The 28,000-nt window shown below is 43.9% G+C and overlaps 1 protein-coding gene across 5 annotated transcripts; it reads left to right on the forward strand.

The window, feature by feature from the left end:
• Positions 1 to 628: 628 nt before the first annotated feature.
• On the forward strand, positions 629 to 27,969 carry rassf5 (Ras association domain family member 5). Of its 5 annotated transcripts, none has more exons than XM_034083432.2 (6): positions 629 to 1,591; positions 14,333 to 14,457; positions 23,771 to 23,881; positions 24,817 to 25,147; positions 25,874 to 25,989; positions 26,355 to 27,969. In XM_034083432.2, exons 1-6 carry the CDS (start codon positions 763 to 765, stop codon positions 26,496 to 26,498), a joined length of 1,656 nt encoding a protein of 551 aa, XP_033939323.1. In that variant the 5' UTR covers positions 629 to 762; the 3' UTR covers positions 26,499 to 27,969. The 5 variants fall into 5 exon arrangements, with proteins under 5 accessions (XP_033939323.1, XP_033939322.1, XP_033939324.2 ...); XM_034083431.2 differs by having other exon boundaries at positions 630 to 1,591; positions 23,768 to 23,881; XM_034083433.2 differs by lacking the exon at positions 629 to 1,591 and adding an exon at positions 6,922 to 7,320 and having other exon boundaries at positions 23,768 to 23,881; positions 26,355 to 27,966.
• Positions 27,970 to 28,000: the final 31 nt, after the last annotated feature.

A 28,000-nucleotide genomic window follows, 5' to 3' on the forward strand; every position in this document is an offset into this window, starting at 1 on the left:
TAACTTTCCTGCTATAGCCTACACAAACAAGTATTTGTGTTTGTATCACCTGACTTCTCAACATCAAGGCAATACTAAAGACAAGGCAAGCTGTAGGCCCACCTAAAAATAAGTCTTACACATCAAATTAATTAAGTAGTTGTGTGAGCCCTCTATCCACCTCCACAAATAAATAAATAATTGATTACATACAATAGCTGACTTTACAAATTCAAACGTAGTTGTCGTAAGACAATGCTATTATATATCTTTCCCTAAAACTATATCAGCATTATTATAAGTGTTGTATGTCATAGCCTACTTCCTAATTCAGTCTCTGGTATCACTCCACAAAGTCTTCATTTGTGGTTTTAGTTTCTTGATTATTCCATTCTATCTTCTGTCTTTAATAGCCTACAGGTCAGTTCATACGATGTTAACATGATTAGGCTATGAGTAAATTCCTTGTGGCAATGTGGTTAAACGCTTAAATTAACAACGAGTCTTCAGGAAGTTAAGATAAGTATATCCATTAAATAACTGCTTAATAATTCATCTAGTAATGGTAAATCAAACATCCAGTGTGAGCCAGGGATTAGAGCGCGCCCCCGGCGTTCAAAAAGGGAGCGCGCCCTTGGCATTTAAAGCAGTCAGGTCCCTCGCGTCATTACTCCACGCTGTCGCGGGCGTGAGCTGAGTTTACATTCCGGGCACGGAGTGAAAACACGCTCAAAAACACACACACCAAACAGCCAACACACAAGCATTACAGGGGACGGGATAATGGCGTCTATGAGTGTGGTGGGGCAGCACCCGGGTCCGCACAGGCTGGACTCGGAACCGCTGCTCTTCAAACTGGCTGGAGCCAGAAAGAAAATCACCCTGCCGAGGAAATCTTCCTGGGAGAAGATGATGTTCAGGAGGAGCTCGGGCAGCGGCGGGGACTGCGGGGCGGCCACTACTGAAGGACAACCGGGAACTCATCCCCTGTCTCCGGGACCGACTGGAACAACGGCGGTGAAAGGAGGACCGCTGCCCGGGGAGGGATGCAGAGCTCCTACCGGCCCTGCTGCGCCACGTAGCCCGGGCCGGGACAGAGAGGAGGGCAGCATGGACAGCCGCACCGCAGCCGGGCTTCACGGAAGTCAAACCGGGAACATCAACAGTGACTGCAACAGCAACACCGACTGTTACACAAACCGTAACACAGGTAGCCGGAGGGGGTCTTCTCTCAAGAGGTCGGGCATCAATGTCATGTCAAACGGAGCGGACACGAATGGACACAAAGGCGTGCACCGGGTTGCGGCAGACGGGAGGCGGGACAGTCGGAGCAGAGACAGCGGACAGCCGATCGTCTCCCCCCCCGGGCCGGCACCGGGGCTCAGCGGCAGTCTCTCTCTGGAGCGGCTCACACAGGGCAGGACGGGGGTCGTCAAGCTGGCCCGCACCGAGGCTCCCCGCAGAGAGGCCTGGTCCATCTTCCCCCGGGGAGTGGACCCTCGGGTGAGGACCGAGAAAGGTGAAGGACACCGGTTCGTGTCCAAGCCCTGCACGCAGGACTGGTGTGACGCCTGTAGCCGCCAGATCACTGCGCAGGCACTCAAGTGTGAAAGTAAGTAGTAAGGAGTCAAATCATGTTTTCATCTCTCCTGTGAGTGCTGTTTCTGCGTAACAATTGGAGTTAAATGATAATAGTTATCCTTTGCCATTGAGCACTAACTTTACCTCTTTAAAACAGCACACTGTTTTCAGTTTGTGTGATCAGTTCATTCTATTCTCCCTGAATGAAACAGAAATACTTTTTTAGGAAAAATGATGGTTGATTTTCTGGCCTGTATCTTGTCATCTTCTTGTTTCTGGTACAATATTGGATTATTCTATGAAGGGCACAAGTAGCCGAGTGGTACATTCTTCCAATACTGGTGGTTGTGTGAAAGGAAAATGTGTGAGTGTGCCTTTGTGACTGAACCAGTATAAAAAGGAAGGACATTTCCCAAATCCATAGAGCCAGCCAAAAATCTTCCATGGAAATCCCATTATCTTGTCCTTCCAGCTTCGCCTCCCAGAGCTCTAACTCTGGGATTTGCAGCCTCAGCTCAAAGAGTGAGGGAAAGTAGAATTAATAGTGGTGCATTGAGCTGGATCCAAAAATAAAAAAGGACATTTCTGGAAAAGCTTAATTTTAATCGGGATGAAATGTGTTTGATTAGAATGTGTTTATACCAGGAGGCTTGTATGTTAGGGACAGTATCAGTTGAGTGTGTATGTAAGGACAAACCAAAATGTTTTAAATGTATTGTACCTGTTATATCTACACATTCCTATACCTGACTGTATTCTTTACTCATGCTGAGAGGAGAACACTCCTACCTGCACAGCTCTGGGACGCAGACAGTTTGGGCCAAGCCCATTTGACCTGGCAGATATACCGTATATTTAATCCGGATAGAGTGTTCACTTTGACACACAAACACACCTGCTGCAAGTCTAACCTGGAGAGTTATTGTGTGTGTGTGTGTGTGTGTGTGTGTGTGTGTGTGTGTGTGTGTGTGTGTGTGTGTGTGTGTGTGTGTGTGTGTGTGTGTGTGTGTGTGTGTGTGTGTGTGTGTGTGTGTGTGTGTGTGTGTGTGTGTGTGTGTGTGTGTGTGTGTGTGTGTGTGTGTGTGTGTGTGTGTGTGTGTGTGTGTGTGTGTGTTGGCTTTTCCTTACATACTGTACATGCATGCTGTTAATGGGGGGGGGTGTGTGTGTGAGTGCATGCGGCTGCTGACTTGGCATGTTGTCAGCAGCGCTTTGTCCCTGTGAGGCTGCTGCTGCAGAACAGCGTGAGATAAAGCAATTGAAGAAAGGGTTGAAAGGGATAAGGAAAGAATTACAAGTGGTTGGAAACAGGGAAGTCAACAATAGTGGAAATAGTCAGAGGAGAGGTGGAGGGAGGCCGGGTGATTGGAATGAGGAGAGACGCAGAGCCAGAACAGGAACGATGGGGAAGAAAAAGAGGGATGGAGGAGAAGAGCGAGCACTGCAGAGCGGTCTGATTTAGTGTACTATCAGCACGAGCTCAGTGGAGCAAGAGCAGAGATTACTGGAGCGCTATTCACACACACACACACACACACACACACACACACACACACACACACACACACACACACACACACACACACACACACACACACACACACACACAGTCATGAGTTTCTTAACAACCCCGAGAACTTTTTGTCTCCACTAGTCTGTCTTTATGGATCAAGCTAATTAACTGTAGCTTTCTCCTGCCAGCAGCTGCACCCACGATCAAACGGTCCTTTCTGCTCCCCGTTCTCTCTGAAAAGACATCAGAGCTAAATGCGGTGTGCAGTCACAGGGGGTCACCGGGTCATTTATGACATGCAATACAAATGTAGGAATTTCTGGGTATTTTTGTGCAACCAAAACTGCCACAAAATAGAAACAACGCACGCACATGCAGCCATGCTCTGTTTGAACTACACCCAGCAAATGACAGGGAGTGAGAGACGGAGGCCTCGCAACCGTAAACAACCATCATTCAGTCTCTTTGTCTTGTTGTATGCCTCGCTCCCTCCGTCTGTCTTTAATTGATCACCCTCCCTGTAGCTGTGCTGGCTTTGTTGCATATGCAGTTTATAGAAACGGTAATGCATGCTCTCCCCCCCCCCCCCCCCCCCACAGTCGAGTGCTTGTGGGATCGTTGTGATGTGGCCTTACCCCAAAGTGAAATCTGTCGATCCCGCCATGAGCTCCCAGTCTCATCGTGCTCAGATGTTGTGTGATCCTCTGAATTCATGCCTACTGCTATAGCTTTAGTCTGAGTTTGTGCTTTCGAAAAACAACTTGAATGCGTCTCATGGGAGTGAAATTGGAGGTTGATTTGTAGCATGTCTCTGCTGTACCGCAACCCCCCACACTATTTACGCATACATACACACAGAGATTAGAGCCATATGTGGCACCAGGCATTAATGGGGCAACAACTAATGATGCATATGACAAACATGTTTGATAAATGATGATCTAGACATATAAGCCACATATGTCAGCTTTACTAACACATCTGGTGTTTTTGGGGAACTCCACTTTCACTCTACTGATGCTATCCTCTTTGTAACAAAAAACACTTTTGCTATAAGCACAGAGAAGCAAAGTGGAATGCACAAAAGAGTTACTATAACATGAAAAACTATTTTAAACATGTTTTTAAAAAAGATCAGTTAAATCCAATGTCTACCAGTTATATCAATCTGTACAGTAGATTAGGTGGTATCCTGTTGGTGGCTGATCTGTGTTATAGTCATTTGCCATTTGCTATGACAGGGATGGCAGGAAGGAAGCAGGGAGTGAGGGAGTGAGTGAGTGAGGGCAATGGCAGCCTCCTTAATCTTAGCTCTGGGTGTCTCCTGCCTGAGATTATGTCTCTGGAGGGAGGGATGGAGAGGTTGGGATTACAGACTGGCAGACAGTCAGACGTCAGATTAATATTGAATTAAAGCTTCCAGGGAAACATGCTGTTGTGGCACACTGGGGTTTGTCTGTCGTGAAAAAACACATGCGACTGTATGTACACTCACATGCTTGTCATTCAAACCTAAGTGGAGTAGCACGAGCAACAGATGACCAATTGTTGCTTTATAGCACAAGACAATATAGATGTAAGCAAATGTGAGGGCATTTGTAAATACAACATCTGAATGTGTTTAAAGAGGGTAATGAATATCTATAAGGATTGGTTCATGTGTAGTCCAATATGACTATATATTTAAAGCTGTTATTCTTTATTATTCCATTTATAACAGTTATAAATGCTCCAAAGTAGGAGTAGTAATTGTAAACAAACACATTATAAACACCTCATGTTTTTGTGCAATGAATTCTATCATTTGACGGATTGCTGTGACTTTTACATTTTCAACCTAACTATTTATTCTGCAAGAGAGCCTGGTTATCTCTGCTCCTCGTGCCAGAGCACTGTAGGAAGAGGTGAATGCCCCAGAGATCAGCGCTCCTGAAAACTTGGATTTCACAACAACGAAAAACATTTGTGAAATCCTTGTGATTGAATATTTGCAAGCAGAGTGGAGACTGTTGTTTTTACAGTGCATGTACACCAGCAGATGTGAGGTCGCGTGCTGGCCACTGCAGAGACAACGAGGGATACTGCTTTTGACACATGGCTTCCAGAAAGCCCCCACATGCTCACACACACATGCACACAGACACACACACGCACGCACGCACACACACATTTCCCACAGACCTTAACAGTGACCCTCCCCAGTGCCTTCTCTGCCCAATGGCATTCCTCTAGAGGATATACGTTTTCCTTAAACTCTACTTCATTCGTATTTGACCTCTTCCCAGGGTCTACACAATACAGAGCTTGTCTTGGGGACCCTTTCGGCTGTTTCTCATCAGTCCTCTCTGAGATCCATTCACAGTTGAGGAAGAAAACACAGGTTGTGTTAAATGGCTCGTAACCTTCTTGTCCCGGCATACCACTGCTGCCGCTTCACCAGACGTGTGATGGATATAGTTTTAATTCAACCAAAATATTCATTCAGAGCTCATATGTCTCAAAATAAACACAAGCTCAATACAAGGCTGCATTGAATCTCACTCTTATATCACATGATGTCAAACTTGTGTTAACGTTTTTTTAACCAAACGAGGAAAGAGTCGGGTCGCCCACCACTTAGCATTGTTTGACCTTGATCAAAATAGAGAAAGAGACAAGATGGGTTTTTGTTGTTGTTTGGGCAGATAGACCTGCATGGTGGTCTGTGCTCTCCTCTTCTGCTGTGCATCGCTGCTAAGCAGTATGTATGACAGAACAGTGGGGATTTTCAACCAGGCTATATTTAGGTCGCCCTTGGTGGGTAGTTATCGGAGAACTGCAGAGGAAGAGGGCAGACAGGACAGGACAAGGACATTCTTAAGAGCGATTCTTGTGAGGGATTTGTTACAATAAAAGCATAACGTCATACTCAGTACTGCATTTAAAAAACTGTGGCATAAGATCAGAGCCTAACCTTCATGTGCCGATGCTCGTGATTATGTCATATGCTTTTGAGTGAAGCTGGGGAGCACATCATGTTCCTCACAAACTTTTTCTTTTTGAAAGTAGGGCATTTGAACTCCCAGTAGCTCTCTGTCTCTCTTTCTATTTTACAGTGCATATTAATAACCTCCGGACTGCGCATCACCTCAACCCACACTCACCAGCACCCATGCACACTCATTTGAGGTGATGCTTTCTTCCTGACGAGATATGTCACCGTTGAGGGGTTAGACAGGACGGCTGACTCACTTCTCGTCAACCAGTGCTGTAGGGTGTCACACCGAGGAGAGGGAGAAGAGAGGAGGCAGCGTCAATAACTCCCTCTGCAGTGGTCTGTGACGTGTCTCCCCTTCTGTATGGAGATCCCACCCTGGTGCCCGCTACTGAACGGACTTTGAACAGTCCATCACTGAGGAATCGGAAAGGAAAAAGGCTCCTGTTGCTGGAGAGCGACGAGACGGGGGGGAAAGAGAAGCTAGGATTGCGAGGGGGTCTCTGTCTCTTTAAGCTGGCTGTTTGTTGCTGCAGAGTGTGTGGGTGCTGCAGTAGAGAGAGGGAGAGAGAACGAGCGGAGAGAGGATGAGGGTGCATTGATAACAGAGAGATGATAGAGAGGAACAAGTGGTACAGCAGAGATTTAGGGCTCATATCCGCACGCTGAGGTGTGAGGGGGGGTACAGACGAGAGGGGGGGGGGACAGTGTGAGGCAAGTTGAGAGCATTAGGGAGTGTGTGTGAGTCCAGGTGGAGGGGTGGCAGAGCGGGTGGAGAGGGGGCTGTTTATACGGAGCGTGGCACCGGTGGCAGAGTGGCTGCGCTGGGATGGCAGAGGGGGGAACTGGGGGGGCTGGCGCTGGGGCTGGGGCAGTCCTCAGAGGGGCGGGCGGGCGCAGGACACGAGGACCGCCGAGGGCTACGCGCACAGGTCGGTGCCTGCCGGATGGTGTCACCATGCGCCATCCATGGCACAGATAGCACCTCTCGTCCCGGGGCAGGAGGAGGAGGAAGGGGAGGAGGAAGGGGAGGGGGTCGGGTCAGAGGGAGGTGAAGGCGTCGGGGCGGGCAGAATGTTACTGGGCCAGGTGTCCCTGCGTCTGGATGAGGTCAGGGGCGATTCGGAGGGGGAGGTGGGAAGTGCCTGCTTTGGACAGGTGTCCCGCCGGCTGGGGCGGCTGCTGAAGAGGCTGCCCAAGTCCCGCTCCTGGAGCGACAGCCTGAGGATCCTCCGACGCTCCTCCTCTAACGGGTCCCTGCTCACCACCTCAGGTACGGACCGGAGAGTGTGTCAAGAAACAGACATATTTTATTAATCCCATGAGAGAAAATTAGGAGGATTAATACATGATGTATCCTTCATCTGTGGTACAAGTGGTTAAACTGGGATTTCAAAGTTGCATATGAGGTCCAGAGGCTGCTGGTGATAGGGGTCAGTATTTTTGAAAAAAGGGAAACATGACGAGTGGACAAGTTGAGCAGGGTTGGCCTCAACGATCGGCTTTGAGCCAAAATATTTGGGTATTGTGTGTATCAGGCTGTCTATCTGGTAACTGCAAGCCCTGTCACTCTTTGTCTTTCTCCCCCCCCCCCCCCCCCTTATCTCTATTGGCTGATCAATTCCACTCGCTTTTGTGTAAAGACCCATGTGTGAGTAAGATTGTGTGTGATCAGTGAGGACACAGGCAGCAGGTCGGGTTGTAAATGGCAGAACTGTCCAGTGAGCAGGTGAAATTAAAGCATTATAGGATCTGCAGTTTACTCCTTGCTTCACACCAACACGCACACAAACTGAAAAGACTTGCACAATTTCACAATCTGTTAAAAATATCCTCTGTAAATGGGTTAACATATTGACTTTCATATATGTAGCAGGAATTTGATATAAGGGAGGCTGCAATGTATTGATTTTTCCCATGTTTCCTCCAAATACAGAACCGGCTAATGCAGTTTCTTTTAGAGGGCGATGAATACATAATGTAACATTAGCACACAATGTGGCATCATGGGTAAAAAGTGGTTGAGTAAAAAGTGGCCGGATGCTGCAGAATTATTGATTCATTGTCAGCAAGAGACTGACAAAAGATGTTACTACTCTTTTTTGTATGTGCGTATGTTTCCTCCCGTGTAAGCCTGATAAGACCCTGACCCAACATGACTCAGCGAGATGCTCCTCAATGGGTCACCTGAGTGACGTCATGCTGCAGCCTCAAAAAGCTCCAGAAACAGCATCAACAGTACGATTACCGCAGACAGTATAATGGGTATTTTTAGATTGTGTTCCCTGTAGGGAAACTAGTTATTAATCCTTAACTGGCCCGAACCAGATTACTCAGTTCCTGTTTTTATGCTTCTATGTATTATTATCGTCTGTCTACATCATAATCACGGATGATGCTGTCTGGACATTTACAAATATTCTGCACAGCTACAAATACAGTAACATGTTGGGGAATTCAAATGTGCTAACATCATGATATTGTGTAATGGTTTTTACAAGGAAATACATAATGCTGGGGCACTCCACCGAAAGGTCAGTTTACTCATCACTCAGTCTTTGAAAACAGTGGTGTGATGTATTGTGTGCCTTCGGGGTAACTTTCTAGAGTGTGATCAACCTGATGATACCATTCTCTGTGCCTGGTCTTAAAAACCTTTTTACAGAGAGTCTGCGTTTTCCAAATGGACCAGAACATTGTCCCGGAAATACGGCGATACACTTTAAATCGCCATTTTAAGGCCATTTCATTCAAATTGATAATAGCATAACAAAGCAGGTTCACTCTTTTAAAGAGCATTTCATTTGTTATTTACAATGAATATTCAGACATTGGAAAATAAATGTGGAAAATACATTACATAAAATAAATGAAACATAAATCAAATGGAACCAAAACAATAAACAAATGTCTTATCATGGGATGGCAAACCGTGTTTCTTCTTCTGGCATCATGTTGGCTGGTGACATACTTGTGTACACACGACATGCATTTAAACACAAGGTCAATATTGAGGTCATGTCAATATATTGTACAATAAGTCAATAACGTAATTATAGTTATTGACAGACCTAATTATAACATCAAATCCCCAAACCCACACGCTAAGTATTGGTATACAATGAAACATTCATGGCTGTGTACATTTGCAGCTCCCTGGACAGAATGAGCAGTGAATCGTCTCCTGTTTGTTTTAGGAGCGTCTGTGGCTCAACAGATGGAGGAATTAAAGGAAGGGAAGACGGAGATGCAGGGACGATGAAGATAAAGAATGTCAGTCAAATCAAATGAAGTTACTGTTTGTCAAACACTCACAGATGTCAGAGAGGAACTGGGGCAGACTTTATTTAGGTTAATATAGATTTGAGCTGGTGGGTCAGCATATGGAGTGTGAGTCTCCTGGGAGCTCATTGAGTGTGTTATTTAGATATGTGTATAATGATGAACGGTACTAGTACATGGTGTGTGCGGCTCACAGTAGGAGAACATGGATAACTGCTCCAAATGAGCTGTGATGGGATCAGACGGGCTAAAGCCCCCCAAAGCTGCTCTTAATTCCCGCCTAAGACCCGCAGGGCCCCCTTTAGGTTCATTACAGACCGTGTTAATATCATCGACACTGCCTTATAGCTGACTTACCCCTATTTATCCTCCCCCCTCCCAATGTCTCTATCTGGAGCCGTACAGACATCCTCCATGACCTGAGAAACTCTGCTAATCTGCGTCTTTACCCTCCCATGTCTGTCCCACACCCACTGTCTCCCACAAAAACAACAACCACCCATATCCCCTATCTTCTAAGACGTTAGAGGAGATGGTGCAGAAATGAGAATAATAGGAGTGGACAGACATCATCATAGATTCTAGGAGACAGAAAGAAAACAGTCGAAATATTTCTCTTATTTTAGAACAATATTGCCCTTTTACACTCTGCTATCGAGCTCCTCCTTTTCCTGGCTCCCTTGGCAGTTATCGACCGAAGTGCAGCAGTTGAAGTTAACACAGCCACAACATATAGATCTTTACATACTCCACATTAAAGCTCCTTCATCACTTTACACTGCACTGATGGAGTTTCCTAGCACTCTCTCTCTTTCCATCTCCATCCATTTGCACCATCGTCCGGCTCTGTCTGGAGGCGTTGTCCTTTTGAAAGCAATCAGACTGGAAAGATGGCCTGAGAGACAAAGAGGGAGTCTGCGCACGATCCTCCTGATGAAGATGAGCAGCCGAGGCCAGTCTACCGTGGAGACACACAACACCGCGGCCCTTCTTCTTGTTGAGACAACACAGACTGGAGACTCTGGCCTTTGCGCGGGAGGACCACATGCTAATGAGTGTTTATGGCTCAACTTCATTACAGTCATCACTTGGTGCAGCATGCAGGGGTTATTGCACGTTCATGATTGTCGTCAAAGTGTCTACTTTTTTTTAATAACTCTATTTAACCAGGAAATACCTCGCTGTGATTAAGTACATTTTACTGGGGCGTCCTCGCTAACATAACAGCCACATGTAGAATTTACCAAACATATAGTTCATATAGCATAGTACTGACAGCTGGAATAGCTTGCCTTTAAATCATAAATACTCTTAAAAGAGTCTGTTGGGACAAGTTCTTGAAGTTAATGTGTAAAGAAATGTTCACTCAAAGGAAGCAGACTGCATGAAGGCTACTTTTCCTGGTTCAGTACAGACTTAAAGAATCAAAGTAAAAAAAAGTACACGGTACTTTCCAGTCCTATTTGAAAGAATGAAGTGTGTTGATATATGAAATACACCAAAACATTCCCTCTCATTATTTACTGCGTTATTGTTATTTGTGTGCGTATTGTTCTGGCGTTAGGATAGGAAGGAAGCCGGACTGGATGACTTATTCTCGTGCAAAATCCAACGTTAGAGGTTCTTCTACAAAACCTTTAGTGGCATTCCTATCAGTTGACTTAAACACAACTTCTCCTAAAAATCGAAAAAAGCAGAACCGGCCTATCGCCATCTTTAAGTTAAAGCCACTTCCCCATTCAATAGTTGTGTACTTTCCATAGAAGAGCAACAAGGAAAACCCCTGTAAGCACAAACATAGAGTCTAGCAGAGAAGTTGTGTGGCAGGAATTCAACCAACAAAGACAGTCACATCAGAAAAATTGTCCTTTTTGCTGACGCTCTTGCTTTCTCTTTTCACATTCGTCTCCTGATTCTCTGTGATTATGTTGGTGTCAGCAAGCCTGCATAACCTTCAGAGTCCTTCTGGGCCACTGGACTGCTGCTGCAGTTTTATTTTTTAAACCGCTCATTAGCACTCACATAGGCAGCATCTTAAGGAGGTCCAGCATAATGCGAGCCTGTCAATGTCCACATCGTATGCATACAAGAAAAGGTCTGACCCACCTAATTTAGGTTGGTCCAAAACCTTGTAATAACTTTGATCAAAACTAGGGTTTTTTAAGGGTGTGGATCATATATTGTCACAAGGAAGTCAGCAAAAACTAAATAATTACCACAAATTTCTGTTTATTTATGTGTATGTTTGTGGTTTTAGAATCAGGCAGGACTGGGTTCAAATGTCAATTTCTGGTGTGTAAATACAGTATATGTGTGTGAGTGAGAGACAGAGGTAGTTTGTCTTATCAGTGTGGGAATATTCAGGATCCTAGGTGGACCATGACTTGCTGACAGTGGTGTATCTCACTGTGGGTGTGGAACGGGGTTCCGCCCATATTCCTTGCGGTACGCCCAGCAGTAATTCCTGTCTTCGTAATCAATTATCAGGAGAAAGACGACGGCTAAATGCTCTCCATGTAACCACCACTCAGTGTTGAGAATGACAACAAATGGAGTCTTTAATTCATCTTTGCAGTCCTTGACCACGGGCCACTATTTTCCATTAGTTTCCATGTTTCTTTGTACCATGTATTATTTATGCACATGGTACAAAAATAAACCATTATACCTTAACAAGTAACTCTGATGTAAACATTATTAACATAAAAATGTTGCTTAAGGAAAACAGGGCATTTTTTAAGGTCAAGTTTGACATTTTGTGAAATAAGCATAATAACTCTTAACACAGAGTTCACGTATCACTAGGGCAACACAAACATTTACCTACAGTATGTGGCTAGCTTAGTTTATCAACGTACCAGCTCCTCTAAATGCCCATTTGTTATGAACTGTTTCATAGGCATCATGAATCTTGGCACTTTTGAATAAAGCCATGCTCTGTCACAATGTTGCAGTATTTGTGATAAGCTAAGTTAGCTCGCTGCTGATGGCAGCTTCAAACTATACAGATACGAGAGGAGTGTCAATATTCTCATCCAACTGCAACAAAGCAAGGATTATCTCCCATATATTATATTATTTCAATATATAGAAGTAGAGGCACAGTCTGTGATCCAGAGTGAGGTTGGATGGAGTAAATAAAGTAAGCAGGACAGGAAAGGAGTTTCTCTCTTCCCCTCCCCTGTGCTTCCTTTCTTCCTCTCTTTCTGCACTGACCTCTAAACTATCATGAGCAGAGCATCCCTTATCCGAACTCTACACTTTCCTCCTCACATCCCTCCTGTCAGCGAGGCGTTGCAGCCCTATCCTCTCACCCTCTGTCTCTCACTGCCAACTGGTCTCACACACACACACACACACACACACACACACACACACACACACACACACACACACACACACACACACACACACACACACACACACACACACACACATACTTACGTCTGTCTCCCTCTCTCAACGCACTGACCTTCAAACTGTCAGGAGCAAAGCATCCTCTATCTGAACTTTCTTTTTGCTACACAAATTCCTCCAGTCAGTACGCCCTGTCATGTCTCCCTTTACTCTATCCTCCTTGTTGCTGCTTCTACAATCAGCTCTACTACTTTACCTGCCATTATATAAGCATTTCCTTCCCCCAAACAAGATATACTGAAAATACCTTAATCCCAGGCATAAAAGTGAATTGTTTTTCTAATACATAACAGAAAACCCTCTACACATGGCTGTTTAATGGGGCCCTTATGTAAGCTGAGCTCTTCCCTTTCCCTCTCATCAATAAGCTTGTTGCCATGGTTACGATGCTGAATGTGCGAGACGCAGTGGTGTCCCTCTCTCAGCAGGACACAGACAGAGACGCTAATATCAGCAGACAGAAGAACAACCGGGCAGATCTCAGCTCTTTGACAGCAGCCATGGAGAGGCGCACCAGAAAACAATGTGTTGTTCTGAAGAAAATAATCAAGCTTCGGCTTCTAAAACTGAACATTATGGAAATATAATAATGTTTTTATCAAATCTATATAGAATGAGTTGAATTCACGGAGCGTTCCTGCGTGAGGACCACGAAAGGGATCTGAATCATAGTTTAACCCCCCCCTGCTCTCGCTCTCTACTCATGTGGTTTTAAAAAAATTCTCTTTCTTTAGCATGGATTATCTCACCAACAGCGGAGAAGTCAGATGTGAGGCTATGCGTCTCAGTGGGAAAACCTCTAGCCGCAATAAAGTCTGTCAGACATAAACAAGCCGAGGCTGTCACATGTGGGACCAGCGACAGATTAAAGAAGAGTGGACTATTTCAGGAAACCTTGGAGGAAGCACCTAAATCTATTCTTTTCTTGCTTAGCAGTAAGATGGGAGTTGGCCGTTCAAAAGCTGCTCTATTGTTTCCATACAGTATGCCTATACTACTTTCTGTATTTGTTTACTTTATTCTCTTAGCTTGACTTTGTGCAGTATATCCATTATATATTGAGTATACAGAAGACTACTCCTGCCATATATCCATTATATATTGAGTATACAGAAGACTACTCCTGCCATATATCCATATTAAGTATACAGAAGACTACTCCTGCTGCCATAGGTTGAAGGTATAAAAGTGGATCTTAATATCATAAGGTTATTACTTTGCTAATGATACAAGTTATAACATTAAGTATTGTGTGTGCTGGTCTCACTCTACAAACAAAAGTGTATTTAGGTTTGTTTTGTTGATGCATTGTCGCTCTGCAGTCTGGCGCCTTGTATGTGTGAGTCTGGCATTGGCCACTAGATGGAGCAAATTCTCTGTAAAGGGAGAATTTATATGACTGTACCTGTTTGATTAAAACTTCATTTTGAATTCACAATTGAGCACTACACTCTCCAACATGAATTTCCAGAGGCTTATTGATCACAGTGTTAGGTCAATGTTTAGTAATGTTTTATTCATTATTATTTGGTTCTCTCCTACTGTGTGTGCTCTTTTCTCTGACAGCATGTTTCTCTGTTCCCCAGACTGTAGCTACACCTGTCACCTGGAGTGTGAGAGCCGGGTCCAGCTGGACTGCAACCGAAAGGACAGAGAAGAAGGAACTCCATCTCCCAGAAGACGCTGCTCCTCCGCTGCCCCTCAGTATAGGGTGAGCATTTCAAATTAAATAGAAAACATACTAGATAAAGCGGCCTAAATGTGGCATTTTAAGAGGCACTTGTAGGCAAATGTAGTGTGCTGAACTCTTCATGAGTCAACATTGAGTAATGGCAGAGTTCATAGCATCTCTCCAAGCCTACACTCTTACATAACCATCCTCCTCTTTCACAACATGCTGTCCCTTCTCCTCCCCGGTTGTCTACTTGTGAATTTATATATTCGCTCATTTCCTTTTTCGGTCACAGTATGTTCCCAGCACAGAATCTGCTCCGTCACATCTGATGTGCCTTCCTCCCCCCTTCACCTGCTTCACCTAGTCTCTCTCCTTATCCTCCTCTGGGACTCCTCGGATCTCTCCTATTCTTTAGAATGTGTTTGATTTGTTCAATCAGCTTCTCTAATAAGACTGCAAGCTAATTAGGTTAATCACTGTTCTCCGCAGGGACCTCCAACATGGCATAGAGTGTTTTGCTAAATCTATTCTCAGATGTGATATATGCTAGTGGTACATATTTATTCATCCACTATTTATAGGTAGCCTATAATATGTAACATTTCCAGTTCTTACATGTCTTAAAACCGTTACATGTATGTTATACATGTTGTTGAGTTGTGCTCTTGCATTATCATAAATGTTTCCAACAATGTTCAAACCTAGACAAATCCATCATGCTTACGGTCGGTCATTTGTTCGCTTCTTTTAATGGCGTTGTTTTCCCTTTGCGCATTTATTAGCATTGTAGTTGTTTGCTCGTTTTGAGATACACTTATTGTTAAAATAGTCTTAGTTATGTTAACTATGTAATTTCACCAGATAAAAGGTAATAATCATTGGATGTCTGGATGTTAAGTTATCAGCTAAACAAGCTAAGCTAACGTTAGCAGTAGCTTGTCCATCAGAAAAAGAAAAAAAGACGTTTTAAGCAAAACTGCTTGATTCAGAATTGTATTCCATTTTTTACCAATCTTCTTTTTTGGAGAGGAGGAAACCTCTGTGAGATTTTTAACTGGAGCCGAATTATCTGCAATGATGTTTTCCTAACCAGGAAGAGCAGACTGCACACTAATGATCCAAAGTTTCTTCATGACTCCCCAAACTCTGTCTCCTTCATGTTTTGATTGAGAGACCCCATTGCGACAGAAAACTACATATTGTGCATTTAAACAAAAACTCTTTCATACTCTCATATCCTCTCATACAATACTAGCCACATGGTACAGTTATTATGTATTACAATGATGTAAGATTCATCATCAGAATAGGCTTTTCCCCACTCTTGTGTAAGCATATGAGTGTGTGTACAGGAACCTGAGAGAGTGGGAGCGTGCATGCTGCTCTTGGCATCCTATCCTCAGTCACCCACGCAATGAAGTTCATACACACACACTCATACCACACACACTCATAACATGCACGAGACAAGCTGGATAACCCCACAGGCCTTCAGCAGATTGTTGGCAGCCACTCTATGCCTAGGGGGCAGATAACACAAAATAAGACCCTGGTAGAGTGCCAGGTAGTACTCTGTGAACAAATACACGCAATAATTCTGCTCTGAAACACGTTGTTAGAAATGGCAAGAACTGGAGCAAGCAAGCAGGCGGATAAATTGAGTACCAAATGTCTTTTACTGTCAGTAACTTTCTCATCTCAGGCCATTTATCCAAAATGTGCCAATTTCTTACACTATTCCACATCTACTGCATCAAACCTATGGCATATACTTTCTGTATTTTGTTTTTTAGCTTAACTGCCACTTGTTCTTTCTGAGTGTAATGACTGTGTGGTTAAATATAATGAGATGAAAGTCAGATTTAAGTGAGCGTTGATGATTTGTGTCTCGGAGATATGTGAACTCTGTGACTAAGGCCTCTCTCTCTCTGCACTTGTGTTGTGTTCCAGTACTGCAGACAAGAGGAGATATGACAGTTCATTTCCTGCAGTCCTCTTTCTCCTCTTTCTCTCCTCTTGCTCTGTTTTATAGCTGCAGCTCTATGTGTGTGTGTGGTTGTGTTTTATGTCCCTTCCATCTATACAGGCCCTTTTTGTGTGCATCAGCATAAATTGATCCCCTTTTACCCCCTTATAAGCACATACACTGTTACCAGGCTTCATCGACCTGAAGCCAGTGTTGCTCAGTATGCATGTATGTGTGTGTCCTGCATGCTGTCTGGTCCCTAAGTGATTACACTGATGGAAGGGAGGCGCAGAGCTGCAGGTAATCAGTCTTCGGCTGCCTCAAACCTGACAGAAAGACACCCGATGAAAGGGCGACACTCTGCCCCTCCATGCTGCAGCCCTCCACTAACATATAGGTTTACCTTTAATCATGCCTGAGTGGATTTTAAAATCATGCAACAGCAGGTGCAAACGGTTGCGGCATCAATCTCGGGAATGACAGGGGGCTTTATCTGCTTTGTGACAAAAGGGTCAGTGCCAGAGTCAGAGGGCAGATTGCAGGGTCAGTGTGAGGTTAGAAGTCAACGCAATCTCTATCCTGAGGGCAATCATTCATTATTTCCTTAATCTCACCTTGAGCCCTTCCCTCCACCAAGAAGCTATGTTCTGTTCCCTGACAGCATCTGTCCCCTGTTTGGAAAATATGTCATACAATTGCCCTAATTAAGTCTGTGTCCATCATAAAAGCCACATGCTTAGAGGGGTTGAGGTGGCTTCTAATAAACCGTTGCATCCTGCTGCAGATTGTCACCATTGTCTTCCCCATGCGGCCTCTGCTGCCTCCTGTCGCTGCTGCTCTAACGTATGCAAAACAGGAGCTGTGAGGCATCATATCTCTCACTCATCAGCATTTGTCTTTCTACATACCCATGCCTCTTTCTCTCTGTAAGGGGAAGTGGCTATGCTCTGCAGGGTGCAGTAGCTCTCAGGAAGAGAGAGAGAGAGGAGGGGGAGGGTGCATGCTGGCTGATAACACTCAACCACAAATGGTTGAGCGAGGCTGCTAGAGTGAGGGAGCAACGAGAGCAAAGACGGGCAGAAAGAGTAAGGAGAGGAGAAGAGAGGAGAGGTAGGAAGCGAGAGAGGAAAAAAAGAGAGGATGAGTGGGAGGCATCTGCCTCTCTGGTAGTATTGCCAAAGCAACGTACGAGAAGAGGTAGCTCGGGTCTACGGACGTATTGTTGCTGCAGCCAAGAGATCTTCTGCGGCTGTTTACTTCGGAGCGGGGACGGATGGATGCTCAAGCACATGAATGTCGGAGTTGAATTGAACCTCTCTTTGTTTCCTCACAGCCGGTGCTTTCAGAGACACAAGAGAGCAGGATGTGGTATTGCATGCATGCCTCTATTAGCGTCGGTTTGCTGGTGTGACAGGGGCTTTCAGGTGAGCAGAACTTGAAACCAACCTGTAAGCTGACTCCATGACCCCAATACACACCTAAATGTGTGTGTGTGTTTCAGAGATGGTTACATACTCTGTATGAGTTCTAGCATGTTCAGCTGCAAATGACCAGGTGCATATACTCTGTGGTCTGTTTGTGACACCGGCGTCAGAGCACACACAATCGCGTCAGGAGGAAGTGACAAGTCTCGCTCTCGGATTTCCTGGTCCCCTCTCTGGTGGCACGCAAAGCACCGAATCTGAACCGAGTTCACCTGTCTCGCCCTCACAGGCGGGACCTACACTCTCCTGGATGCATCAGCAGAGGAGCACTGACTTTTTCTGGATGTGCAGAGGACAGTTGGAAGCGGGGGGACTCTGATCGTGGCCGAGTGTCACGTCACTGCTGTGCTTTTCAAGATCAAAAAGGACTTCCTCAAGCTGTCAACGTGCTGTACCGGTGCCGGGGGCCATCTCTGGACCTCTCCATGACTGTCAATGCAGTGCTGACCAGCAGTAACAGCATGAGCAGCGGGTACTGCAGCCTGGATGACGAGAGTGAAGACTTCTCTTTCTTCACAGCCAAGACCTCGTTCTTCCGCAAGCCCAATCATGCACCCAAGGTACAGAATCAGGGCAGCACTCACTCTGATAGATGAAACTGTGAGAGTGAGACAAACTCAGATTACGGCATTTCAGATGTGCTGGGAACCAAACAGCCATTTATATCAAAAACATGCTACCAGAAAGCAGAAGTGTGTAGAGGAAGTGGTGATGCGTGTGCGCTCGTAAGCAGGCCTGTAGATGTGTGAGAGTGTAGGAAGGGGTTAATGTCAAACCTCTGTTGAACCATTGATCTGCCGGCCTTGTTCAGCAGCCTTGATGCCTTTAGGCAGCGCATTTATCATGTGAGGGGCTAAAGGATTTAGCATCAGTCACAGAAACAATATGTGTGCAGTGTTTTAACAGAGAAACTGAGATAATGACGTTAACCTACAGATTCCATAGAGTCCTTATCTCTACATTGCGTGGGAGAGGTTTCCGTAGAAACAAAGCTGGCACTTTTGCACTAGATCTGTGAGTGTGTGTATTTGTCTGTGTTTGTGAGGGGCAACTACTTAACTGTAGAAAAACCATTTTCCTTGTTACCATAGCAACTCGTGGGTTTGTTGGCACACACTTCCTGATACTTGTGTTTGGTCTATTGTACATTGTGTTACCTCACACATTCTGTCAGATACTGTAACTCTGGGACAGACCGTGTTAATGACACTGCAGGCTCCCAGGATGCACAGCAGGGGAATATGTTGAAGGATAGAAAAGTGTGACAGATGGAGAAGTGTTCCTGGATGCAAGAACAACCCTGGAGATACAAATTCTTTAAACTACACAGACATTTGCATTAATGTAAAGCACGCTCAGCAGCCCTCTTCCTGCTGTCCTCGTCCTGGCGGTGCCTTTGGTGTCTGACTTGGAGAAGGTATTCCCCTGAATAATTGACCAGCTGTGTTGTCAGCATGAGGAGTTAGCTTTGCTGCCATGAGGGTGTTGGGGTTAGCTTGTCTAGGCTGCCGGCACAGAAGCTGCCAGCTGATGGTGCCTGATTTCTACGGCAACACGCAACCAAAGACAAATGATTTGACATATTAGTAGCCATACCAGTACAGTAAGAGAAATAACATAGGAGGGGCTGGTTCTTGAATGCATCCACTGGTAGAGCATTCAAAGTAGACATGCAGCGCAAGCGTCCTTTTTCTGTCTGAGTATGAAAGAGTGATGAAAATATCAGAGTGGAATAGAGACATAATCATATATTTTAAAATAATTCTAAATGTGTCACTGTGTTAAGTCGTCCTCCATGCATGCTCAGGGAGATCCTTACGTTCATCAAAACAGCAGAAGGGGAGCTCAGACCTTCTTTTTTTCATGAATTATTTCCAGAGCTGAACCTTTTGCTCCAGTTCCAGTTTAGCCAGCCAGCTGTAATGTGTGTGTGAGTGTGTGTGTGTGTGTGTGTGTGTGTGTGTGTGTGTGTGTGTGTGTGTGTGTGTGTGTGTGTGTGTGTGTGTGTGTGTGAGTGAGTGAGTGAGTGAGTGCGTGCGTGCGTGAGGTGTGTGATAGAGTGATAAGCAGGGGGCCTGTTCAGTTTGTCCTTTTTAATGTAGTGAATGTGAATGAATGAGTTATATCACTGTTATATAAAAAGCAGATACACACATTTACATGTACACTTCTGCAGAATTTATTTTATTGCGTAACATTGGTAGGAAACAGTGTGTAGAGTGTTTTTGTTACAACGACTCCTACACTCAACAACATTTCAGAGGGAAATTTTTTATGTTTTTAGAAGGTAGTTAAACTTTTAAATATTTTGCATAACTTCACATTACAATGCTTTGAAAAGTACTTGCATTAGCACCATAAGGACCAGAAACAGCATCAAAGGATTGCATGATATCATGTTGAATATCGTGATAACAATATCACTGGCGATATATAATCAGGTACGAAGGTTCAGTTCTGCCTTCTTGCTGCTTTCAGAATTCTGCCTCGATACAACTAATTGCACCAATGAGAGAAAATGCTGCTTTCTACTGATACTCAATTTCAACTTACAAAAAAAACTATAGCTGAGTGTAACGTAATAGTCTTTCACAATGTGTTAATAGCACAAGTTAACTTGCACAATGACGATTTAAAGAAACAATATATTGTTTACATAATATATAGTGCTGAGTAGGGATGCATATCGTTGACTTTTTTACGATACCGATACCACTGAACAAATACATAATAGAATAATGGTCATGAGATCTCGGCATTGCACAAACAAACAAATCTCATCTTTAAAATCAACATTTACCTTCACTGGTGAGAGAAAACAAATCCCATCACAGTTCATTTGTGGGACTTTTACCTTTCTAGTATTGAGAACAAACAATGAAAAATACATCAAATATGAAGAAAAGCGATTATGCAATCTAATTTATAACACCCGCCATCACGGGCCACGGACTCACTTTTAAAATTAATTAAAAAAATAAAAGATTTTTTTTTTTTTAAGTATCGAAACCGGATCTGATTTCTGTACGGTATACCGTAGCCACCAGTAACCGGTATTTCGGTAATACCGGATACCGGTATGCATCCCTAGTGCTGAGTATGGTATAATACTCGTTTTTAAATAAGCATAGAGTCAGAGCATTTTCACTTTTGCTAAAGTGTGTGTGAATATGTGAATGTGTGTGTTGTGTGTGAGTGTTTTCCATGTCCTCAATCTTGGCCAGTTGTAACAGATCCTAGAGTTTAGTCTTACCTGAAGATCATGATGTCAACCCTGCAGACACACACACTAACACACACTTGGAGGTTTGCAGTCAAGAGTTTGGTCAGGTTCACAAAAAGCCTGCAGACACACAGCAGGGTTCGGCACATGGTTTAATGCTGACTATTTGCAGCGACATTTCAGCGAGTCATGACTTCTCTTGTCTGATCTCATCAGAGTGACAGCATCAACACTTACTCATGTCCTCCTGAGGGGTGTGTGTGTGTCTGCATGGCATGTGTGTGTGTGTGTGTGTGTGTGTGTGTGTGTGTGTGTGTGTGTGTGTGTGTGTGTGTGTGTGTGTGTGTGTGTGTGTGTGTGTGTGTGTGTGTGTGTGTGTGTGTGTGTGTGTGTGTGTGTGTGTGTGTGTGTGTGTGTGTGTGTGTGTGTGTGTGTGTGCGCGTGGGAGTGTGTGTGACCCTTACGTAACAGTCCATATCTTACACACTTAAGCTGCTTTGCATCTATCTATCTTAACATCTATCATTAAACTGGATTAACTGGCCTGGTCCTGTGCTGTCACCTGTAATATTGTTATCAAATCAAATCAAGTTTTTTGGTCGAGCCAAAGTGCTGTACATATAATAGAAATAGCCTACTGTAGAGAGACTTTACAGCAAATACAATAGCACAGATTGTTCAGAATATCAGTATGAGAAAAAAATAAAAAATCATCAGATAATTACCGAATACTCAGTGGACACTTTACCAGAGGCTGATTTTTTGGGGGGTAAAACGGACATTTTGTTTTCCTATTCTTCCAGTTAAGAGAAAACATTTGACTACTGTCATTAAATATTGTTTGCCCGAACGTTCTGTGCCCAGCACTGTTTGTGTGCTAATTGCATCAAAACCTGATAGTGTGGTGTAATTCAAAATATAGGTATCAATTGCTTTTAACAAACGAGTAATAGATCTTTGGAACCAAAGATGCACCATGGGAATGTAAATTATTCCCATGTCACATCTTTTTATGAATTAACCAAGGTGTAACTGCATTGAGAGTTTTCAGTTTGTTTACCTCTCTCTGTATTCATGTGTCTTGCTGGTTGTTGGCTCCCTTGTGGTCCGGTCTAACAGAGCAGTGTCCCAGGACTTTGTGGAACTCTCAGGGGCGGAAACTGCTCTATTGTCCCCTGACCACTCTCACTGGTATGCAGACCCGGAGGGCAGGGCACTGCCTCCGATACATTTAGAAACTTGCATACAAACACAGGAATTCCTGCAAACTCACTTTGTTGCCTTAGACTGTAGAATCTAGAAAACAAGTCAACTCCTCTGTTTCCCCTCGGATTATTATTTTCAGCCTCGATTTTACCGCCCAGAGTTGTGTGGGTTTTTATTATTTGTATTTATATATTCATGATGCAGAGATACAAAACGAGTGTTAACTGGTCAGAGGGTAAATTATTATATGTATTTTGATGTGTTTGTGTCCGAACTGATACCGCTTGTAATCATTGCATTTGTGACACGCTGTGAGCATAATAGCTCTGTTGTTTCATCGCAACACGGACAATTACTATGATAGAAGGACCGTGATGACAGAGGAGAGGCTGATAATAATGTGTCAGAGATAAAAGCAGCAACAAAAAGCTATGTTCTCACTGTCACACACACACACACACACACACACACACACACACACACACACGCACGCACGCGCGCGCTCGCACACACACACACACACACACACACACACACAGTGCTGTCTGTCTATCTCCAATCGTCAGCCTTGACATTTTAACTGTTACATTCTTTTCACCTCTTCTGCTGAATGTCTGCAAGGATGAGCTCAGCTACACTCGTGTTGTTTGTGTGTTCTTTATTACCACAAGGTGTGCACTCACAGAGACACACTCGTGCACTTACACACTGTATCTGTGTTGAAGGAAACAGTGACTTCATCACAACCCGAGGACTCCCCTACAGATTGCTGCCCTGCATTCTCTCTCTCAAACACACTCTGTCTCTCACTCTCTCTGGCCCAGAAAATGCAAACGTACAAGAGAAGCAAAAAAAAGTACAATTATGAGATAGAGAGGATGCATCCCTCTGTACTATAAATAACCCAGTCAAACTCTGTGTTGCTAAGGCTGGCTCAGTAGCCGCTCTTTCATCAGTCCTCACCCCTTTCTTTCTCTGCCCTTCATAGCTTCTTTCCTCCCTCCCTCTCTGTCTTTCGCTCTCCTTTTTTCATTCCTATAGTCACAGGGAAATGAGTAAGGGGGATGCGAGATGTGCTCCATTCACATTTCCTGTCCCCATGTAGAGCTGCAGAGTTGTGCAACCACACTGAGGAGGAAGAGATAGTGTCACCCATCAGCGTCAGTCACAGAAGCAGCTGAGAAAGATGGAGGACATGACAAGGAGGTGTTTTCCCACAAGTAGTGCAGGAACAGGGCTAGATTTTGTTTATTCAACAACATATGACACCTTTTCTGCCTGGAAGGCTTGTAGGGTGGGATGGTTTCTCTTGATTCTGGTGTTCTCCGATATGTATTCGTCAACTTGAGCAAGGCTAGATGGAGAATGTGTTCATAGACTTGTTATTGAAGCAGCACCATCTGCTGGTTTAAAGAAATAAGAACGAACCAATATTTGTATATTGACCATTCTCTCTTTGCCTCAAAGCAGAAGGAAGCAAAGGAGGAAGAGACGAGAGGAACAAAGGACCTATCAGAAGAGGAGGTGTCGAAAAGGATAGAGGCGTATAATGCTCAAGTCTCTGAAAATGGCATGAATCTGGTAAGTTCTCAGCACTTGTTGTAGATGGTGAGTGCACCGTACTGTATAAGGTCAAACTAACAATGAAACTAGATTATTATAACTTCCTCTCGTTCATCTGATGAATAGAAACAGGAAACTGAGCTGGGCCATAATGTCATTCAAGCGTAGGGAACACTTTTAAACACAAGAGGAGATACATCTAAATGCTGTGTGAATTCTATGAGAAAATAAAGCTTTTACTTGATTTATTATCTCTATAAACATTGTGACCGTAACTTTATGTAGTTAATCACTAGTTTTGAGTCTTCTTTACTACAGCATGGTGTCCATTTTGTAAATTGTTGGCCCATTTTGATTAAAATACACTAAAAAAGCAGGGATAACTTGTGATTGACAGGGTCCAACAATGACATATTGATTTCAGTTCACGTAAGATGATTATTGTATTGTTTTAGTGGCCTAATAATGTTAAGCTTTGGTGTGTTTAGCTCCACCCTCTAGTGTCACATCTGTTTCCAAATAACCAATGGCCAAAATGCCAAACCCAATGCTTCAAAACTATATTCCTCAAACCAACAGGTGATGTCGCGTTGTCTTCATACATAGAGTCAGTGTATGGTATATTAGCTTATTTGCCAAGAGTGAGCGGAGAAGACTCGCTTAATCGTCCCAGCAGCCCCTCAAAACTCACGAGTCAACACCATATATCATATTTGTAAAATATGTTGGATTAAACGGATCCAGATTAGCTTTCTTCCTCCAGCCCAGTTTTTATGATAAACTAGTACACGCATGAGATCGGTTTAGACCTTAAAAAACAAATAACTGTATTTCCCAAAATGTTTAAAAGAACCACATACAATTGTTTCCAGTCTTGATGATCAGTGCACATTTCAACACTAAATTGTGCCTCCACTCTCTCATGTGTTCCTCTTCCTCTCTGTGCGTTGCAGGCTTCAGACGGATCCTACACGGGCTTCATTAAGGTCAACCTGAGGCTCAGTCGGCCGGTCACAGTCCCCGCTGTAGAGGCGGGGGACTCGGAGGGGGCGTCCAGGCAGGCGGGGGGGCGCACTCAACCGTCAGAGGGCCAGGATGTGTCGGACTGTGGGCAGAGCGAAAAGAGAACATCCTTCTACCTACCGAGCGACTGTGTGAAGCAGATCCACATCCGCTCTCTGACCACCGTCAGCGAGGTCATCCAGGGCCTGCTGAAGAAGTTCATGGTGCTGGATAATCCCCGCAAGTTTGCACTGTACAGGCAGACGCACCGCGACGGACAGGGTGAGGAGAGAACACTGGTGGAAGCTAACTCATTACAGTGATGGGGATTACATCTCTGTGAATGGAGCTGTTTTTTTTATGGCTCTGTTCTTTTCCGAGAGCGGTTCATCATTCTTTATTTAGTGGGCGGGAGATGCAAAAAAATCACAGGAATTACACTTGGATCTAATTATAATTCAATCAATATAGTTTCATTTGGGTGAAAGGTTAAACAACTTTAATTTACTGGTAATGATCAAAAATCTGAATATTAACATTCCACAAGGTGGCGCCATATCCCTTTACTTTTTCTGTAAATGTAATATTTCGAACATACTGTACCCTCCGAATGAAATGTGTTTGTAAATAGAGTACCTTTAGCCTTGAAGACAGTTAATGCACCTAATGCATTTAACACTTAATATTAGGCATAATACAATTATAATGTGCAAAAAGATGGATACAAAAATATCTGGAAAACACATAAGAACATTTTAAAGAATTATAATACTTGGAGCAAAGGGTCCACACTATGTCATACACATTTTAAGTTTTAGAATAAAAAAGGGGAAATATGACACATATACAAGTAAAAGGGGTGTTGGTCCATGATCGGAAGTGTAATTTGTGTACAAACATAAAGAGCTTCGTAAGAATTACATTGTTCGTATACAAAGCTTCAGTTTCTCATTTGCAGGAAACACGTGTAAATGACAACAATAAATTATATTTTTCTGTCCCGTTCAGATCTGCTCCAGAAGCTTCCTCTGAGTGAGCGTCCTCTTCTCCTGAGGCTGATAACAGGACCCGACCCAGAGCAGCTCAGCTTTGTCCTTAAAGAAAATGAGACTGGAGAGGTGGAGGTGAGAAAAAAAACACACACACAAGATAACATAAGTGGGACACACACAGTATACATACAAACATACATGTGAACATACCTACACAAATATACAAGGAAATAAATGGACCCTTAAGGGCTGAATACTTCCCTTTTGTTCAATTATGATCCTCAAAATAATACATTTATTTCACTGCTCCAAACACACTCTTGCTCTCGAGGCAGACACGTCTGCGCTTTGTATTGTTTCTCACAATTGTTTTGTATTGTAACATTAAGGGGAATTATAGAGAATACATTTTTACTTTTTGATTGAGATTCATAGAAGGCTATGAGTAAAAACGTGCTGCCATGGTGTATTAATCTGTTTCTGTTATTCTCTCACAGTGGTATGCGTTCTCTGTCCCTGAGCTTCAAAACTTCCTGGTGATCCTGGGGAACGAGGAGGCGGAGCGCGCCCGGGCAGTGGAGCAAAAATACACCGCTTACCGACAGAAACTACAACGAGCCCTACAACAACATGACCCCTGACCCCTTCACCTGCTACCTTACGACCTCAACCCAGGGAGAGACTGACCCTCTGAACGCTGACCCCCCTCCCGCCCCTCAAGACCCCTGATCTATTCCCAGACTGGAGCCGGAGCTGAACTTGTCCTCACCCTCCAACCCATGCACCCAAACATACAGTACATCCACAAACTGATGCATACCCTTTCTCAGGACGCATTCAAGCCCCCCCACCACCCACACATCCCCTCCCTGAGGAGAGCATCATGGGTGGAAAGCAAAGTGCAAGGTGACAGGTTGTGTGGTCCATTTTCTGATTGGACAAGCAGTGTTGCCAAGGACACACACACACACACACACAGAAAGATCCCATCAACTCAACATCTAAAACTAGCTTGAGAGCTTATTTGGGGCGTATTATGAATCAGTGGTGTTTTTAAAAGGTTCCCTCTTGGTCTGCTGCTGCTGCTGCTGCTGCTGCTGCTGCAAGTGTTACTTATGCATGAGTCTCTCTCAGCTCATCCCCCTGCACACAGAAGGCATGTTTCTTTTGATGGAAGGACAATCATACTGTGTCTTCTTTTTATTTAATTGGAATTGATGTATAGGGTTATCATCAGGTGTATATTTTTGTGCTGGAGTACAAGACGTGTGAGGGAGTTGTTTGGTATAAGAGTTTGGATGCGAGAACAAGAAGGAATAGAAAATTATAAGAAGGCGAGATCATTCTTTGATTCTTCTCAGGGAGCATGCGTTGAGCAAAGAGAAAACCTTAAGACGGAAAGAAACAGAATTCAACCCTATAACACACTTTATCCCACTGTGTCCAAATCTCATTATTAAAATGATCTTTGATCAGTTTATTTTTACTTCTTAAACAGAATCAGAAATTAATCCAACCTAGTTAGCAATCCCTTCCTCATGCACAAGCCCCCAACCCCTGCATGAAGGCTGAGCGAGGAAACCCACAAACCGTTACAGATTTGACACTTTATTGTAAAAGTGATTTTACACTGTTCATTTATGGGTTGCATTTGAATGAGAGGATTTATTTTACACCAAAGTTTAGAGGGAGATATCTATCGAGAGGATGTTAAAGGGAAGAGAGACATTCAGAATTGTATTTAATTTAAAGGTGGTGTATGTAAAAAGATTAAACCAGCTTCTGTTTTTGCACATTTAGATGCAGTCACTGAAGAGCTTTGCATTTCTGCTTCTCTTTTCTTTTCACCCCCGTAACATCTACTCAAAAAAGGAAACACAAAATAAGTAGAGTTCAAGATAAAGGCTATGATGTACCAATGACGTGTTTGCAATGCATATGTATAATGTAGACACTGGAAAAAGAGTGACAAGGTTTAACTTTGTTGTTATTACGGTGAATATTGATATTCTTCTGGTATCATTCCTACTGGTGTGTGTGTGTGTGTGTGTGTGTGTGTGTGTGTGTGTGTGTGTGTGTGTGTGTGTGTGTGTGTGTGTGTGTGTGTGTGTGTGTGTGTGTGTGTGTGTGTGTGTGTGTGTGT

The sequence above is a fragment of the Pseudochaenichthys georgianus genome, chromosome 5, assembly GCF_902827115.2.
Source record: "Pseudochaenichthys georgianus chromosome 5, fPseGeo1.2, whole genome shotgun sequence".
Lineage (NCBI taxonomy): Eukaryota > Metazoa > Chordata > Actinopteri > Perciformes > Channichthyidae > Pseudochaenichthys > Pseudochaenichthys georgianus.

What these genes read in the sequence shown, in the direction of transcription:
- rassf5 (XM_034083431.2), top strand. Translation starts at nt 763, where the DNA reads ATGGCGTCTATGAGTGTGGTGGGGCAGCACCCGGGTCCGCACAGGCTG. An exon ending in CCGCTGCCCCTCAGTATAGG is followed by an intron (nt 14,458 to 23,767) that starts GTGAGCATTTCA and finishes TTTGCCTCAAAG; the next exon opens with CAGAAGGAAGCAAAGGAGGA. An exon ending in ATGAGACTGGAGAGGTGGAG is followed by an intron (nt 25,990 to 26,354) that starts GTGAGAAAAAAA and finishes ATTCTCTCACAG; the next exon opens with TGGTATGCGTTCTCTGTCCC.